At 46.3% G+C, this 15,458-nt stretch overlaps 2 protein-coding genes across 4 annotated transcripts; both read right to left on the reverse strand.

Moving 5' to 3' along the window:
• Positions 1-839: 839 nt before the first annotated feature.
• LOC135241305 (tumor necrosis factor ligand superfamily member 13B-like) lies at positions 840-6,829 on the reverse strand. Its single transcript, XM_064311562.1, has 6 exons — positions 6,070-6,829; positions 5,408-5,632; positions 3,381-3,480; positions 2,820-2,932; positions 2,528-2,678; positions 840-1,968 (listed from the first exon to the last, which is right to left on the reverse strand). Exons 1-6 carry the CDS (start codon positions 6,490-6,492, stop codon positions 1,856-1,858), a joined length of 1,125 nt encoding a protein of 374 aa, XP_064167632.1. The 5' UTR covers positions 6,493-6,829; the 3' UTR covers positions 840-1,855.
• A 737-nt stretch (positions 6,830-7,566) lies between these two features.
• Positions 7,567-15,394, reverse strand: LOC135240452 (protein ABHD13-like). 3 transcript variants are annotated; one of them, XR_010325695.1, is made up of 3 exons: positions 15,097-15,394; positions 8,816-11,899; positions 7,567-8,692 (listed from the first exon to the last, which is right to left on the reverse strand). XR_010325695.1 is itself a non-coding variant. In XM_064309907.1 (2 exons), the coding sequence occupies exon 2, from the start codon at positions 11,872-11,874 to the stop codon at positions 10,855-10,857; it is 1,020 nt and encodes a 339-aa protein (XP_064165977.1). In that variant the 5' UTR covers positions 11,875-11,899; positions 15,097-15,394; the 3' UTR covers positions 7,567-10,854. The 3 variants fall into 3 exon arrangements, 1 of the variants encoding a protein (XP_064165977.1); XR_010325694.1 differs by having other exon boundaries at positions 8,733-11,899; XM_064309907.1 differs by having other exon boundaries at positions 7,567-11,899.
• Positions 15,395-15,458: the final 64 nt, after the last annotated feature.

The following is a 15,458-nucleotide window of genomic DNA, read 5'->3' on the forward strand; positions in this document are numbered from 1 at the left end:
ACGTGTTTATAGAGTTTAAATTTATTTATATACAAATTAAGGTTAATCATTTATAGATTTTTTTTTTTTTTTTACCAATGTTTGATCACCTTGTGAAGGACCAGGGGGCCAGTTGGATGGAGCCTCATTCTTAACAGATTTAACTCCCTATTTTAAAGTGCCGGTCACTCAACTCTAACAGGAGCTGGAATTGCTGTCCCTGATCTACAAGCAAAATTAGGAACAACTGCTCCAGCTTTACAGAGCTGTTTGGGTTACTGGAGCTTACCCCACGGAAGTGTGCACTGTGAGAGAGGGGGAAGAGTGCTCTGTGAGAGAGAGGGGAAGTGTGCACTGTGAGAGAGAGGGGAAGTGTGCACTGTGAGAGAGAGGGGAAGTGTGCACTGTGAGAGAGGGGAAGTGTGCACTGTGAGAGAGAGGGGAAGTGTGCACTGTGAGAGAGGGGGGAAGTGTGCACTGTGAGAGAGGGAAGTGTGCACTGTAGAGAGAGGGGAAGTGTGCACTGTGAGAGGGGAAGTGTGCACTGTGAGAGAGGGGGAAGTGTGCACTGTGAGAGAGGGGGAAGTGTGCACTGTGAAGGAAGTTACTGTGAGAGAGAGGGGAAGTGTGCACTGTGAGAGAGGGAAGTGTGCACTGTGAGAGAGAGGGGAAGTGTGCACTGTGAGAGAGGGGGAAGTGTGCACTGTGAGAGAGAGGGGAAATGTGCACTGTGAGAGAGGGGAAGTGTGCACTGTGAGGGAGAGGGGAAGTGTGCACTGTGCGTTGTGAGAGATAGGAGGCAAACTTTAAAAAGAAACGAGCACATTTTCATCATGTCTAATCACTCATTAGGCTTTAAATCATTAAAACGTATTTATTTTGATCACAGTTCAGTCAAAATGATTGGTTCTTAAAATTGAGTCTAGTTTTACTTGACATTATGTAAATAAAGTCACTCTTAAGCTGAAATTGTGGTGTTGTGAATGTAAGGAGTGGATGTGAAGGTACTTCAGGTTTTATGGCAGAGAAAGGTATTTAGCTGAGGGATACAATTTTTAAACCGCCATTATCATCCTATACAGCTTGCTGCTGCAGTAAGGAATAGCTGATCACTGCTTCCACCTGCTGGCCAGAGGCTTGCAACTGCATCTGTGGACCTGGTGCTCCCATCTATAGCACATAGCAGAACATGAAATATATGTGTATGCACATTTACAAAAAAAAAAGCTGAGACGATCACTCCCAGAGACAACAGAAAGCAACCAAAATACAAGTGACAATTCATCGGCTGAACCCCATACATTATTACATGCAGTGACACCACAGTCAACCGACTGCCACCATCAACTGCTGGCACTGTCTCCTCTTGAGCCCCAGGGTGTATAAAGACCTATAAAACGAGTGAGAATGTGACACACTGAAGAACGCAGAGGGAAAGTGTACCTTCTGTTAAAGAAGAGAAGGACTCATACAGCCAGGAACACCCGAAACACACAGTTCAGTTCAGAGGGAGGGGTGATGCAGGGCAGGCTGATGACGGAAATGCCATCGATAAACAACGCATTTTGAAATCAAATACGACCTATTAACCTGGCAGAGGCACAGTTTATATTCTGTTCACTGTGAATTGCTTTCTGTGAAACCACCAACACCTCCCTGCCAACAGAGATAGTCATCAGACCCAGCCCAGCAACCAGCTTCCTGTGCAGTGCATGGGACTTCCTGTGTGCATGGTGAGCAGCAGTTAGAGCTCAGAACCCTGTCCCAGTCTCCGTGCTGCACAGGCTCTGGTGTCAGCTCCACCGGCAACCCCCCCTTACCCCCCACCCCCCCCACTTTCCTCCTCAGTGGGGTGCTGGTTGCCAGGGGTAACAAGTCACACCAGTTTGATGGCCCCGAAGAAGGTGGAGTCCCCGTCAAGGGAGATTTCGGCAGTCTTACGAGGGATCAGGAGCTCCACTCGATCGCCCTCCTCCAGTTTCACGACTCCTGAAACAGCAGAGAGAGAGAGAGAAAATCAGCCCAGCGCTCAGGGGTCATGTGACTATATTTCCACAAACCAGGAGACTCGCAACGAAACAGGCTAAAACCGCCTTTAAGATTACTTTCTTTATGAATAAGCCTCTGCTTCAAGGTTATCTTAAGAGTAACCCACTGCTCTAGTTTAACATAGAGTAACCCACTGCTTTAGTTTAACATAGAGTAACCCACTGCTTTAGTTTAACATAGAGTAAGCCACTGCTTTAGTTGGACTTAAAGAATAAGCCTTTGCTTTAGTTAGACTTAAGAGTAAGCCAGCACTTTAAGTTTATCTTAAGAGCAACCCACTGCATTAGTTTTACATAGAGTAAGCCTCTGCTTTAGTTGGACTTAAGAGTAAGCCAGCGCTTTAAGTTTATCTTAAGAGCAACCCACTGCATTAGCTTTACATAGAGTAAGCCTCTGCTTTAGTTAGACTTAAAGAGTAAGCCTCTGGCCTTAAGAGCAAGTCTCTGCTTAGTAAATCTGCGCTTTGGGGCGGAGTCTAAGGGTCAACGTGGCGCCCTACCTGCAGTGTAGCATGTGTTGTAAGGGTACTGTGCGTCCATGTTCTGAATGCAGCGGAACAAAGTCACACTCTGCAGTTCGTCTCCCACAACATTCTTTTTCCTTCGGATGATGATGTGACCCATGGCGAATGTTTTATCCATGTAGTAAACCTATCAAATCACAACGGTTGTTACAATAATAATGATAACACAAATATACGGTTGTGAACCAGCGCAAGGCAACAGCAGATCAGCGTGCAGCCCGTGTGTGTGTGTGTAAGTAACCGTGAACGGACCGTGAATGAACCGTACCTGCCCGTACACAAAGTAGAAGCCCTCCTCCTTGACCAGGATGGTGTCGCTGTCCTGCTCCAGGGCACAGCCCCGTTTCAGACCAGTCTGCCAGGGTATGGCTGTGTGAGAATCTGAAATAAACACAGAGACACACCCCACCAACGCAGGGCAGGCAATGGTGTGGGATATACACTTGATCAGAATAGAACAAAACCACACCTCACCACCACAGGGGAACCATGGTAACGGAGCACACCATCTCTTCTTAAAAAACAGCATGCTATTTATTCCTGTTTTCATGGATACAGTTACTTAGCAAGGCCAGTAAATAGCTGAAATAAAGCAAACAAGGTACAAATTGACATCATTAAGTGATGTAGACGTATCTGAGCAAAGCCAGGGGTCCTTACAGTGCTCTCTACTCTCCCTAATCTCCCACAATGCACCTTGGGAGACCGCAGCCCGCTGGTTAATGAGTTTCTTTGTAAACAGATTATCTGTTGTTTTTTTGGGTAGCTCAGGGAATAACTTTGTGGATCACGTCGCAGGATGGGCTCCTTCTGAGCAGGCTCACCATACCTTTCTCTGTGAGGCTTCTCTTGCTGTTTGGCATCATCTGCAAACACGGCTGCAACACTGCAGAGGACAGGTCAAAGGTCAAAAGGTTAAAGCCGGCACAGGAAGCAGTTTCAGGCCCATATCATATCACAGGGAGAGGAACTCCCAAGAGGAACAGCCTATCCAGGATCCCAAGGCAGGGGGGCCTCAAAAGGCCTTGATGAATAAGTTTGCTTTGGTCTAAGGAGCCCACAGAGACTGCATAGGCACAAGGCCCAGAATTTCATGCTACACCTCAGGCCAGTAAAGTGCAAGGAGCCAATCACCACAAACCACAAGTGCGATACACAGAAGTCATGTTACCCTAAAATACTCAGCAGACATCAGCTGAGTTTCACACAAACAGTTCACCTAGAGGATGATTAGATGGTGAGATTGTATCACTGTGCCAGACACTACCATGAACCCTTTAATGACCACAGAAGAAGATACTCTTACAATGCAATGTCCCTTCCTGGCCCAACAGCAAGCTGGTCACCCAGCTGACCACCCAACTTAGCTTAGCTTCAGAGATCAGGCAAGAGAAACGCAAAGAACAGTACGATTCCACAACGAACTAACCTGGTCTTCATATAACCAGGTATGGCTCAAACTGTGGTGTACTGCAAGTGTTAGTTTCCTTGCTATTATAACCAATTACCCAGTTCCAACCAGCATTCACTCTGGATGATATTGAATGGTTAGCCTTGAACAGAGGCTTCTGGGTGACATTTTAAGAACTGTTTCCAAAGTCAATCATTCCAAAGTCAGTGTTCAAAGTCCCACAGGTGCACTTTGGCATACTGTACAGAACTGAAGAACACAGCATGCACTGAAGCACTCATGCATCAGAATATCTCAGCTTGTCCATCACACAAGTCCTTCTGTGCTAAATAGACTTATTTGTTTTGAGGAAGACAGCAGCAATTTGTATCAGGGGTTTTTGTATAAATATTAGTCATCATCAACAAGTGAATTTTCTACATATTCAGCTAAAAATACAAAACACGAAACTGCGGTTTGACACTTTTAAATGGCAAGCACTTTGCAGCATAACTTTGTCATGAACTCTGTGTGTATACAAAGCAGCACCACCCATAAAACAACCACTTCCAGCAACAATCTGGTTTGCCAGGAGTGTGTATACACACACACACTCACATAGCATGTGTATATATCCTTGCTCAGAAATGCAAAAATGCTTTCCAATTTGTACACTCATAATTACCTGCATGTACTCACCAGTATCCTTGGCAGAACATACTATCAAGTGCACATTCATGCACAGGCACAAGTGCACATGTTTGCATGCACAGGTACAGGTGCAGGTACACATGTATTACATTACATTACAGGCATTTAGCAAACACCCTTATCCAGAGCGACTTACACAACTTTTTACACAGCATTTACATTGCGTCCATTTATACAGCTGGATATATACTGCAGCAATGCAGGTTAAGTATCTTGCTCAAGGGTACAACGGCAGTCCCACCCGGGAATCGAACCAGAGACCTCTAGGTTACGAGATCAGTTCCTTGCCCATTATACAATCTGTATGCAAGTTTTTCCTGACTGTTGTCCATGTCCTGTTGTCGTGCGTAGCTAGCAGCTAGCAGTACCGGTACACGGCAGTGTGGTGGGAATCCTTCCCCCGTCCCACAGGGTTAAAGACACAGAGCACAAACCGCCTCCCTCTCACAGCATCTGCGTCAAAACCGAGCCACACTTCACAGAAAAACATCGAGAGGAAACGGTTTTCGCACCCACAAGTCTTTCCCGCGGCGCTCGAAAAACAGAGAATTAAAAAAAGCCCTATCGAGCGTTAATCTGTTAATCTTAATAAGCAGGACTACGCAAACCCAGTAATCTTCCCATGACAAATGCCTCACGCAAAGATAAGCTTTTGCATTTAGACTGGTCGAAAGGATCACTCGGTCTTCAAGTGAATATTAAGAAATGAGAATACTGTCGGAGCAATGATTCGACCATTAAAACATACTTGTTCATATCCAATCGCAGGTCGATAGGTAACAGAAAATTCCGGAACTCTCTTGTTTATCGGCAGTCAGCCGCAGCACCAGATTGCCGGTGTGAACCGGGACGGACCCAGACTTGCCTGTTCCCACCGCCCCCCGGTCGGCGCTCCTCCTCTGGAGGGTCAGAACGCCGGGCCGCGGGTCTGCAGGGGCCTCGCCGGGACCGGCCTCAGTTTCGCCGCTGGCGTGCCGGCCCTGAGAATCATGGGTAATCATTACATTACATTCATTTGGCAGACGCTTTTATCCAAAGCGACGTACAAAAGTGCATTTTCATGATCGTAGACAACTGCTGAACACGGGTTCAGTAAGGTACAATTACTTATTTTGTACAGCTATTTCTAGCCGAGAACAATGAACACTATCCTGGTCTAACATCTGCAAAGCCAAACTAGGCAGAAGAATAAGCTACAGTATTAGGACATCCCTCACCCTCTCACCCTCTGCACAGAATTGAGTTTGTCATGCATTTCAAAAAAAGACACGGTAAATTTTGCAGGCTTGTGGCGGCACGTGGAGGCGCATGAAACCGGTTATGAACAGGAACCCGCCCGTGCGCGGTGGAGACGTGCGTGCGTGTGTGCATTTCGGGTTTCCCCCAGGCGCCAGGGACCCGAGCGGCGGCGACTCACCTCTCCTCCGTCCCGGGACAGCGGGGCTGAGGCGCTCTGCTGCTGCTCCTCCCTCCTCCGGAGGACCTCGGTGCGCAGGACGGCCACCTCGGCCTTGAGGGCCAGCGTGTGGTAGAGCGAGAGGGCGGAGAACGAGGACGAGGTGACGGCCAGCAGGGTGAGGGCCAGGACGGCGGGGGACCGGCGCCGGCGCTGGAGGGCCACGGGGCCCGCGGCGGGGACCATCGCCGCCGCCGACGTCATCGCCATCATCACCGTCACCGTCAGCGCGACTCCAGCCCAGCACAGACCACGCCCGCGCTCCTGCGGCTGCCGAATCGAAGTGCGCTCTGAGCGATGCCGGCGGGACAGACGAGCGCGCAGGAGGGGGGCGGGACGGCCCTCCCTGGAGCTGCGCGCCTCACTTCCTGTCGGGCGGCCCATCCACCGGCTCAGACGAAAGCAGAAGCACGCCCAACACACTCCCCGCGCGCACACACTCCCGCGTGTCTATCTCCCCACACACACTCCCCGTGCACGCACGCACACACGCACGCACACACACACACACACACACACACACGCGCCACCGAGCCCTCTCCGTTTGCAAGAGGAAGCGCTGCTGAAGAGCAGATTAGCACGAGGTCAATCCCTTCCCACCGCTCCAAACGCACAACAGCGCTACGAAGCGCTGCTAGCTGGAAACAGAGAGAGAACGCTGCAGGGTAGGAGCTCGTAGACACGGCGCTATTATTTAATAGAGACTGCAGGGGAACTGTACTTTTGCGAAACAGAGGACGGGAGGGTGGGGGTGGGGGTGGGGGTGGGGGGAGGTTTAATGTGACTTATTGCTGCCGTTTCGGATCCAGACGCGAGACCGTTGAACTCAGCCCAGCGATACGGAGTGCAAGTAACCCTTTCGTTTACGAATGGTGAGCATTTACCAGAACTCCCACAAGTAAAAATGTAAGCTATATATAAACACTCTTTAGCTTTGACAGTACTTTCAACTAGATATTTAAGCGACATCATAAGGCAACAAAAATACTAATAATAACTGCTAATACTAAAAACAAAAAGATGAGTATTCTGGAAAGGCTCAGCCACAAGCCCCATTGAAAATCTGTAGTTGTGACCTTAAAATAGCTCTCCACCGAGGTCCACGGCCAGCTGTCTGTCTAACTTGGCAGAATTTGAACAAATTTACAGGAGGAATGGGCAAAAATCTGAAAATCTAAATGTGCAAAACACACAGCCAAGACTGTAACTTCAAAGGCCTCTCTACAACGTAGTGACAGTGAGATGTGAGTACCTCTTTAAGTGACAAATGCAGGTCTTACTTTTATATATATTATATATTGAATAAAAAAGGTTTTTGCTTCATGAATTATTTTCATTTATTGTGTTGGTGAAGAGGGAGATATTTCAATGCATTAAAATTTTAAGTTGCAATCGAACAAAATGTGAAAAAAATACCAGCAGTTTTTACCCAGCAGATAACAGACAAGCAGCTCTTCAGAAGCTTTAGTTCTGTTTATTGCATGTAACAGTTCAGAAAATATAAAGTGTGATTGTGTATTTAAAAAAGATTTTTTATTTTTTTTTAATATAGAAAAACCTCACGCAGCTATGCAACAGTGTGGTGAAATGCCATGGTTAGTGCACATTATACAGTGGTGCATGATTCAAACCCCGGTACAGAAACGGAGAGCCACAGACACACTCAAACGACTGTCACACACACAGCCCTGTGTGTCCGTGGTCAAGCTGACGAATGTCAAAGGCTTCTCTGTATTCAAAATTAATCAAATTAATTAATCAAATTAATCAAAATTCTATAATTATTTAAGTCATTTTAATATGGCTACATTATAGTTTACTTTTTTTTTTATAATAACATTTTAAAAACAATAAAATAAATAAATGAATGAATGAATGAATGAATGAATGAAGGAAAGAAAACTGATCCATTAACCAACCCATGTTGTGTGATGTGCGTTTGGATTTTTAGCAGGAATGAACATTCTGGTCAGAAACGTAGTACAGAGCACTTAAATTAATGACCCTGTGGTCACTCACACAAGTCTTAAAACAACCAAAACGGATAAAAACAAGTTAACGCAGCGGTGGAGCAGCCAAATAAGAAGTGAATGAAAAACACTATTGCATTGGAGCTGAACTGCTTAAGAAACAGGGGCCAGTGCCCCCTCTACGCCTACATACTGCCAGACTTGTATCCTGTTCCCTATTTAAGCCTGCATACTGCCAGACTTGTATCCTGTTCCCTATTCAATACTACAGATACTCCCAGATTTGCATTTTGTTCCTCTCTAAGCTTATAGATACTGCCAGACTTGTATCTTGTTCACTATGTAAGACTACAGATACTGCCAGGCTTGCATTTTGTTCCTCTCAAAGCTTATAGATACTGCCAGACTAGTATTCTGTTCTCTGTTTAAGCCTATGGATACTGCCAGACCTGTATCCTGTTCCCTATTTAAGCCTACATACTGCCAGACTTGTATCCTATTCCCTATTTAAGACTACAGATACTGCCAGGTTTGCATTTTGTTCCTCTCTAAGCTTATAGATACTGCCAGACTTGTATCCTGTTCTCTATTTAAGCCTACGGATACTGCCAGACCTGTATCCTGTTCCCTATTTAAGCCTACATACGGCCAGACTTGTATCCTGTTCCCTATTTAAGACTAAAGATACTGCCAGATTTGCATTTTGTGCCTCTCTAAGCTTATAGATACTGCCAGACTTGTATCCTGTTCTCTATTTAAGCCTACAGATACTGACAGACTTGTATCCTGTTCCCTCTCTAAGCTTACAAATAACTATCATGTCCTCATATGGCTATTTAAGCCCCAGTTAAGATCCCATTAGAGCCAATGCTATTTGCACTGGCTTCAATACATATAGGTGATACCGAACCAGTCGGCAATGCATTAGCCTATACATTAGGCCTTCAAAATCAATACACGTTTCCATCATATAGCATATATGTTCAGTGTGTAAAACCCACACGTTAAACCTTCCCATAAATACCACACAACAATTATGGAGATGAATAGATTTGTCAACACCACTAACACCCCCCCCCCACCACCACACCATCCCCCAACATACACAATATTAATAATGGATTTTTACAAGTGATCAAATATGGAGGACAAAGACTCTGGATTCAATCAACATTCGTCTATTATATTAAATGACGGATAAATGCAAGTACCATGTCCCCGTCCCCCCTCCCCCCAGTGCGAAGGCATAATATTACATTAATTGCATTTGATGGCTGAACTTGTCAAACTGTCTGTATAAAATAAAAAAATAAATTAAAAAACCATTACATTTGCACAGAGCTCTGAGATAAAGTTAAGCACAAATGGTGAAGGAATCCTGGCCATTCGCTCTCCAGGTACAGGGAAATATATTTTATACTATTGCACATTTTCAGTGGCTATTTTTAATGGACTGCATTTAATGGCACACCTTCCTAGCAGGTACCTTACTATGCTATGTGTATTGATTAATAATGCCCATTTAACGAGTAGTTTTTTTTACAGAAGGCAGTGATGTAACCTTAACACAGTCCAGTTTATCCAACCGAAGCCCACCGTAGCCTACACACACAGAGAGACAATCGAGTACACACAGCCACACACTCTTCACTCTGAGATCAGCTGATTGGCTAGCTGCTCAGTCATCGTGTTCGTTCGAGTCTGTGTGTACCGGAGGCCAATGAGAGTGCAGGATCTGCGACTGGCAGGTTGTATCTGCAGGCCTCTGAGCTGGGGACTGAAGATCTCTTTAAACTGTTGTATCACTAACTGAACTTCGGCTTGATGAGGAAGGCCGTGCTATCGAAAATTACCCAACCAAAATACCGCCTGCAGGAAACAGTATTAATCTACTGCGTTCACATGATGGTTGTGTTGCCTGGAAGCCATGCAGGCATTAAATTAGCTTGGCCTCAAACGTCATTTCAGCACGGTCAAGCTCTCTCAAAAAGCACACAAGGCAATGCCGCTTAAAAAAAAGAAATAAAACAGGAAAAAAAAGAAGAATTAACATTTCTAAATGCCCACAAATTACAGAATTACAAAGCGATGCTAGGGCGTTTTACTCATTAACGCAAGTCAGAATTTTAGTCACTAACCTTATTAATAGCGTACTGAACACAGCGGTGTTCTCTGTTCGCCCAGTTTGTGAGTTCTCTCTACAGAAGAGTCTAATTTGCAGCAGAGGCTGTGTGGGGCTGTCAGTGTCTGCAGATTTAACGCACAGAACACGTCCATCACCGCCGGCTCTGCAGAACGGGGCCAGATCAGTCCCTGCGGCACACAGGCCGTCGGACAGGACAGGACTGCTATCGTCCGCCAGGCTGCAGCAGTGGAATAAGCTGCCTCCTGTTTTCTCTCACTAGTCCCTGTCCCCGGCGCATGATGACATCGCTTTAAAGTGACACCGCCGTGCCGCCAGACTTTCAGATGAAGCGCGGTACAGCTTACACGGCAAAGTCTTAAAAAGAGCTTTGAGATGCCAACAGGCCACGTGAAGCAGAACATAATAATAATAATAATAACTGAAGAATAACTGAAGCAGAAAACCATGCACTCATAGCGCTTAGAGATAAAGTGACTGGTAAGAGCAGCTCTACCTTCTCCACCTCCCTAGCATTTATTTTTATTGATGACATTACACATATAAAACTATACAAAATCAAACGGAGAGAAAACAATTTGTACATTCGGTTAATTTGTCGCCACCTGCTGGCCAGGATGCGGATTTGCACGCTTAAATGATGGTGACGCTGGCCCCGCCCTGGGCGGGCTCCTCGTGGGCGTGGCTCTTGCTCAGGTTCTTGACGAACTGCTCGAGGGCGGGGAAGTAGCCCTGGCACTGCCAGGTGTCGTTGTGCGTGCCGTCGGGGAAGATGGCGATACGCTTAGTCCGCGAGGGCGACAGCTCGTAGAGCTGCTTCATCATGACGGGCGGGATGAGCTGGTCCGACAGGCCCGAGACGAAGAGCGTGGGCATGCGGCACTGCGCCACGCGCCGGTACGACAGGAACTTGTTCTTGTAGCACCAGAGCGGCAGGTAGCGAACGGGCAGGAAGGAGAAGAGCGTGGCGGCCATGTGCGGGATGCTGAGGAAGGTGTTCTCCAGCACCACGGCCGCCACGCGGTGCGGGTTCTCGGCGGCCAGCCGCGCCGCCACGGCGCCGCCCAGCGAGCGGCCGAACAGCACCACGCGGCCCCGGTCCAGGTCGGGCCGGGCGCACACGTAGTCCAGCGCCGCCTGGGCGTCCAGCTGCAGCCCCTCCTCGCCCGGCTCGCCCTCGCTCTTGCCGTAGCCGCGGTAGTCCAGCAGCGCCACGTTGGCCTTCAGGTTCACCAGCATGAGCAGCGCGTTGGGCACGCGGTGCCCGATGTTCCCCGCGTTGCCGTGGAAATAGATGATGGTGGGGGCGGAGCCGGGGGCGGGGCCCTCGCCGGCGTGCCGCAGCAGCAGCAGGTTGAGGCGCACGCCGTCCTTGGCGCGGATGAAGACGTTCTCGTGCGGGATGCCCGTGGGCATGGGCACGTACAGCCGGGACGAGGGCGGCTGCTCGGGGAAGTAGAGCAGGACGTCCTGGAACTTGTAGAGTATCCCGGCGACCGACACCAGGATGAGCCCCAGCAGCAGGACCCCGCCCTGCAGGTGGAAGGTCAGGATGAGCGCCATCAGGCACACGCGGCAGACGCCCCACGACCAGGACCCCGCGGCCAGGAGGCAGCGCCCCGCCACGCCCCACACCCGGCCCGACTTCTCCATCACACGCCCTCACAGCACGGCTGCTCTGCAGGCAAACAGCACCACAGGGAAAGTGTTAGTCCAGCCTACTGAGGGGAATGACTGATATTACAACAAGGGCATCTACAGAGGGGAACGACTGATATTACAACAAGGGCATCTACAGAGGGGAATGACTGATATTACAACAAGGGCAATGGGGGAATACATTTTTAAAAATTACTTCTGGGCAAGTAAACGGGACTGTTGAGGTTTCTAAAATATGGGACGGCAGTTTCCTGAAGCAGAGCTATCCAATCTTTTCTGAAAAGGGCCGGTGTGGGTGCAGGTTTTTGTTTCAGCTCAGCACTAAGACACTCAGCTCTACTCATCAAAATCTTAGTTGAAAGCCATGATTAGTTAATTAGTTGAATCAGGTGTCATAGTCAACACCAAAACCTGCAACCACACCGGCCCTTTTGTGATAGGATTGGATATCCCTAGTCTACACTGTACAAAGCTGCCAGAGTACAGAGTGTTCATCACCCTGCTGCTGCCATCTTGTGGTAGACATACGTACTGCCTTCATATCATTGTATTTCAAACATTACATTCCATTTCTTCAAATACATATACCATCAAAATCTTGAAGCAAATCTTCAGGCTAAAACACTTACATTGTTAGTAAACATGTCAGAGCAATGTGAAATTCATCCCAGTGTTTATTTTCTTACATTTGTAATACATTTTATTTTATCACCATTTCCGGATGGGCTTCAGTGTGTTATTTTCCTACGTTACCCATAACTACTTTTGCCACCCCCCTTCATGATAAGAGGTGTGGCATACATAGCAAGCTGGACTCACATTAACATGAGCTAGCCAGCAGTACATGGTTGCAAAATTCTAAAAGCAACTAAAAGCAAATTTGACTAAAACAAAATTGGGAGATGTGACTCCGCTCCCAATTCCGTCAAGAAGCCACGCTGTTGCATTCTGGACTACTGGGGCAGCTAACATGGCAGAAATCTGTATGTGCTCTCGATAAATGACTGATTTCCTGCACTAGGAGTATTGCAGAGTATTGCACTCGCTATAGCACAACTATAAGTAGCAGATACTAATTCCAGCCCGTTAGGGACAAGTCAGGGATGTAGCCTTGAATCCCTGATTATCAAGCAGGGATTTAAGGCAAAACCCCTGATTTGTCCCTAATGGGCTGAATTAATATCTGATACTCATAGTTGTGCTATAGCGAGTTCAACACACACTCTCCTATTAGGCTACATTCCATTGTGCCTGCTGTGGCAGTATCATAGAGTGATGGACATCACATAATCTACAGAACTCAGGCTTAACCGCGAAAAACTGAAAAAAAAATTTTTTTTAATAAATAAATAAATAAATAAATAAATAAAAACCTGGGTTGCGTTTTACATCACCAATATGTGAATTCTCACAATTTAAATCTGTTTTAGGTTGCAGTGCAACTACAGAAGTCAATAAATATTTAATAAACAGCCCAACATTCCCATTTGACTTGATAGCATGAAAAGGGGGCCCTTGAGCAAAAAAGCCAGAGAATACTCACTCACATACTCACAATATCAATAATAGTATGCAAAAACTGTAGCGGTGTGAACTGCCTTGTACAAGACTGGCTACTAACCAAATGCTTACTAGCATTGAGATACAATATTTTGTGAAGTAAAATTATTAGACAATTTGTTATTGATTAAACATTTATAAACTTATTCCCCATATGATTAAAAGAGCTGAAGGCCCAGTCGGATATTATTAGAACGGATCTGTCCGTTGAATATGTCAACCCAACGGACCAAGAAAGCTTTTAATTAATCTGGCGGAGGAGGAACTCTGACGGGTGTGGAGGATAAAAATCGATCTTGGCATCCTTGAGATCTGCCAAGCTCTGCAGCAGACATGGGTGACCTATGGGGCAATTCATCTTACACACACGCGAGCGGGGAGTACTTCAGAATTTGCGGACGGGCACATCATAAGGCCCCAAATTCAATCACGAAATGACTTTCCTTCTAGTTTACTCTTATGATGAAAAACCTCCAGTGATCACTTTGAACCCCGCAGAGCCATATCATTAGTATGCATCGATACCGAGGTGTTAAGTGTCAACAACAGAGGCAGCAAACTTGCTAACGCTGATTACCAAGCAACCGTCCAAGCACATCAGTCCAAATAAATTGAGAACTCGTAATTTAAATGTTAATTCTTTTTAAACAAATAAAGTAACGTCAGCTATTGTGTGTACGTATGTATATATTTCCAAATAACATCGAGACATATGGTTAGAAAAGCGATTTTGGTTGCCTGTCAACCGTTTGAAGACAGTCAAGAAAAAAGACAAAGGGGTGCGGTCCCATTTTTTATATGCAATTTCTCCAACTGAACGACAGAATCCAATTTCCATGTGCATCAGTTAGCTAGCAGACTAACAGAATAGTTATTTTTACAATAAAGATACTACTAATTAGCGAGTATTCAGCTCTGTCCAAGACACCACCCATCCGGCTTTAGATATATACACTAGTATAGAGTCTTCAGCCATACTAGCCTGGCTGTCAAGCTTGCACTACATAAGGACGGTCTCTACTGGTGTGGTTAACGTAGCTAGCTGCCAAACAGCAAAGGTGATGTAGTGGTTGAAAGTGGTTGCTATTTAGCCATAATCACAAGAGTGTAATTGTTAGCTAGATAATTTAACATAGTATTGCCAGGCACAGATCAGCTTACCTGCACGAAGCCATGTTAAGCAGCAACCTATCATTACCAAAATCAGTAACTAGCTCACGTTAGCTAGCGACACAGGACACCACAAACAGTGCTGATTGGCCGGTTAGATGGCAGCTAACGCTAGCTAGCTAAACGGCAAACACAGCATCTCAACCACTGCAGTGATATATTCGCTGATTAAATTACTCAGCCAACGTTAGCTATGTATATAACAATACATGTGCCTGCATGACTAATTAACATATTAAACTAGCTAGTTTGTTCATAGATATTCCACTTCAAGCCTCAATGAGCTAACGTCACTGTTAACCAGCCAAAATACTGAGTGGCATTTCACAAAACCATAGCCAGGTAGCGTTAGCTAGCCATAACCTGGCAGCGCAGGCGGTTCGAGGTCTAGGCTGTGCTGCACATCTGTAACGCTATTGACCAACACTAAAGGGAATGTACAAGGAGCGCTGCTTCAATTCGCCGCCACACATCTATCAGGCTTACCTTATCCCCATTATCCGGGAGTACAAGTGCAATCAATAACAACGAAATACGCTAGCCTTTGGTACAGGCAGCGAGCTGGAATTCCTCCTCTAGTTGTATTAGCGCAATGCTAGGGAGTGTCGTGCGAGGTCACAACTTCCGTATCCGACTGTTCGAGCCACTGGTGTTACTTATTATAAAGTTCGAGTAGTATACGGCCACAGGGTTTGTAATAACATTAATAAACGGAATATCCCATTCTCTGTTTGAAATATTCAACGGAGGTCAAATCATCGCGACATTGTTTATAAAGAATTCAGTTTTTTCCTGCATTACTTTAAAGTCTGCAATGGAAGAAATTTTGCTGTTCGATTTTACTTCAT

This window comes from Anguilla rostrata, chromosome 15 (genome assembly GCF_018555375.3).
Source record: "Anguilla rostrata isolate EN2019 chromosome 15, ASM1855537v3, whole genome shotgun sequence".
NCBI lineage: Eukaryota > Metazoa > Chordata > Actinopteri > Anguilliformes > Anguillidae > Anguilla > Anguilla rostrata.